General features: G+C 44.9%; 1 protein-coding gene across 1 annotated transcript; it reads left to right on the top strand.

Moving 5' to 3' along the window:
- Nucleotides 1-453: 453 nt before the first annotated feature.
- LOC145994032 (protein GVQW3-like) lies at nt 454-1,086 on the top strand. The gene has a single exon (XM_083130113.1). It carries the CDS (start codon nt 454-456, stop codon nt 1,084-1,086), a length of 633 nt encoding a protein of 210 aa, XP_082986239.1.

Here is a 1,086-nt window from a genome sequence, read left to right as displayed (position 1 = left end):
TTGCAGTCTTGAAGGTTCTGAAAAAAAAGGGATGATTTTTCATCTTCTGAACCCTGATAGAAACTAAATGTAAAAAGGTAAAGTTTTCCATGCATATGTCACCATGCCATGAAAGCACATTTAGTGGATGTAGGGGTAGAGTTCCACACATTCTCTATATCTATCATTTTGTTGGAGGTGGTGTGATCACTAATTTATTCTGATTTGTTGGCTAAAGGGTATTTAAATACTAATCCTTCATTCAATGCATTATGCCCAATGTGAATCAAGGACTACGAGGGTGGTTCGGAAAGTTCTAAGAATCTGTCAGAGATGGCGTTGCAATCGGAACAATAGCATGTGCATTAGAAGGCCACATCTATTCTGAACATGCAAGGAAAATCGTCGCTACTCTTCCAATAGACTGGTTTCCATCAGCATGTGAAGGAGCAAAAGTGCAAGTGACGTGACAACATGGAAGAAAAGGAAGTTCATGTGGTCATCAAGTCTCTGGTGAAAAAGGGATTAAATGTGACAGCCATCAAAGCCGAATTGGACACAGTGTTGGGAGACACTATCCCATCATTTGCCACTGTTAGCATGTGGATGACGCTGTTCAAGCTTGGACGGGACAGCATTGAAGATGATCCCCGCAGTGGACGTCCGCCAACCATCTTCACACCAGAAACAATCGATAAAGTCCATGAGATGGCGCTGGCTGACCAAAGATTGAAAGTGTGGGAGATAGCTCATGAAATGGGCATCTCAGTGGACCAAGTACACCACATTCTCACTGAAGAGTTGGACATGAGGAAGCTTTCGGCGAGATGGGTGCCACACCTGCTCACACCGGAGCAAATACGCGTTCGCGCAGTGACTTCAACTGAATGTTTGGCGCTTTTCCAGAGGAATCCTCAAGAGTTTCTGCAGCATTATGTCACTATGGACGAAACTTGTGTTCATCACTACATGCCTGAGACAAAAGAGCAGTCCAAACAGTGGAAGCATGCAGATTCTCTGCCACCAAAGAAGGCAAAGGCGGTTGCGTCGGCAGGGAAGGTGATGGCGTCAGTTTTTTGGGACGTGAAAGGGGTCATCTCCAGATGA

The sequence above is a fragment of the Lepisma saccharinum genome, chromosome 10 (genome assembly GCF_977018435.1).
Source record: "Lepisma saccharinum chromosome 10, izLepSacc3.1, whole genome shotgun sequence".
Lineage (NCBI taxonomy): Eukaryota > Metazoa > Arthropoda > Insecta > Zygentoma > Lepismatidae > Lepisma > Lepisma saccharinum.
The sequence above is the reverse complement of the archived record's forward strand: the minus strand, read 5'-3'. Positions and strand labels throughout refer to the sequence as shown.

Coding starts and splice junctions, on each gene's coding strand:
- LOC145994032 (XM_083130113.1), top strand. CDS start 454: ATGGAAGAAAAGGAAGTTCATGTGGTCATCAAGTCTCTGGTGAAAAAG.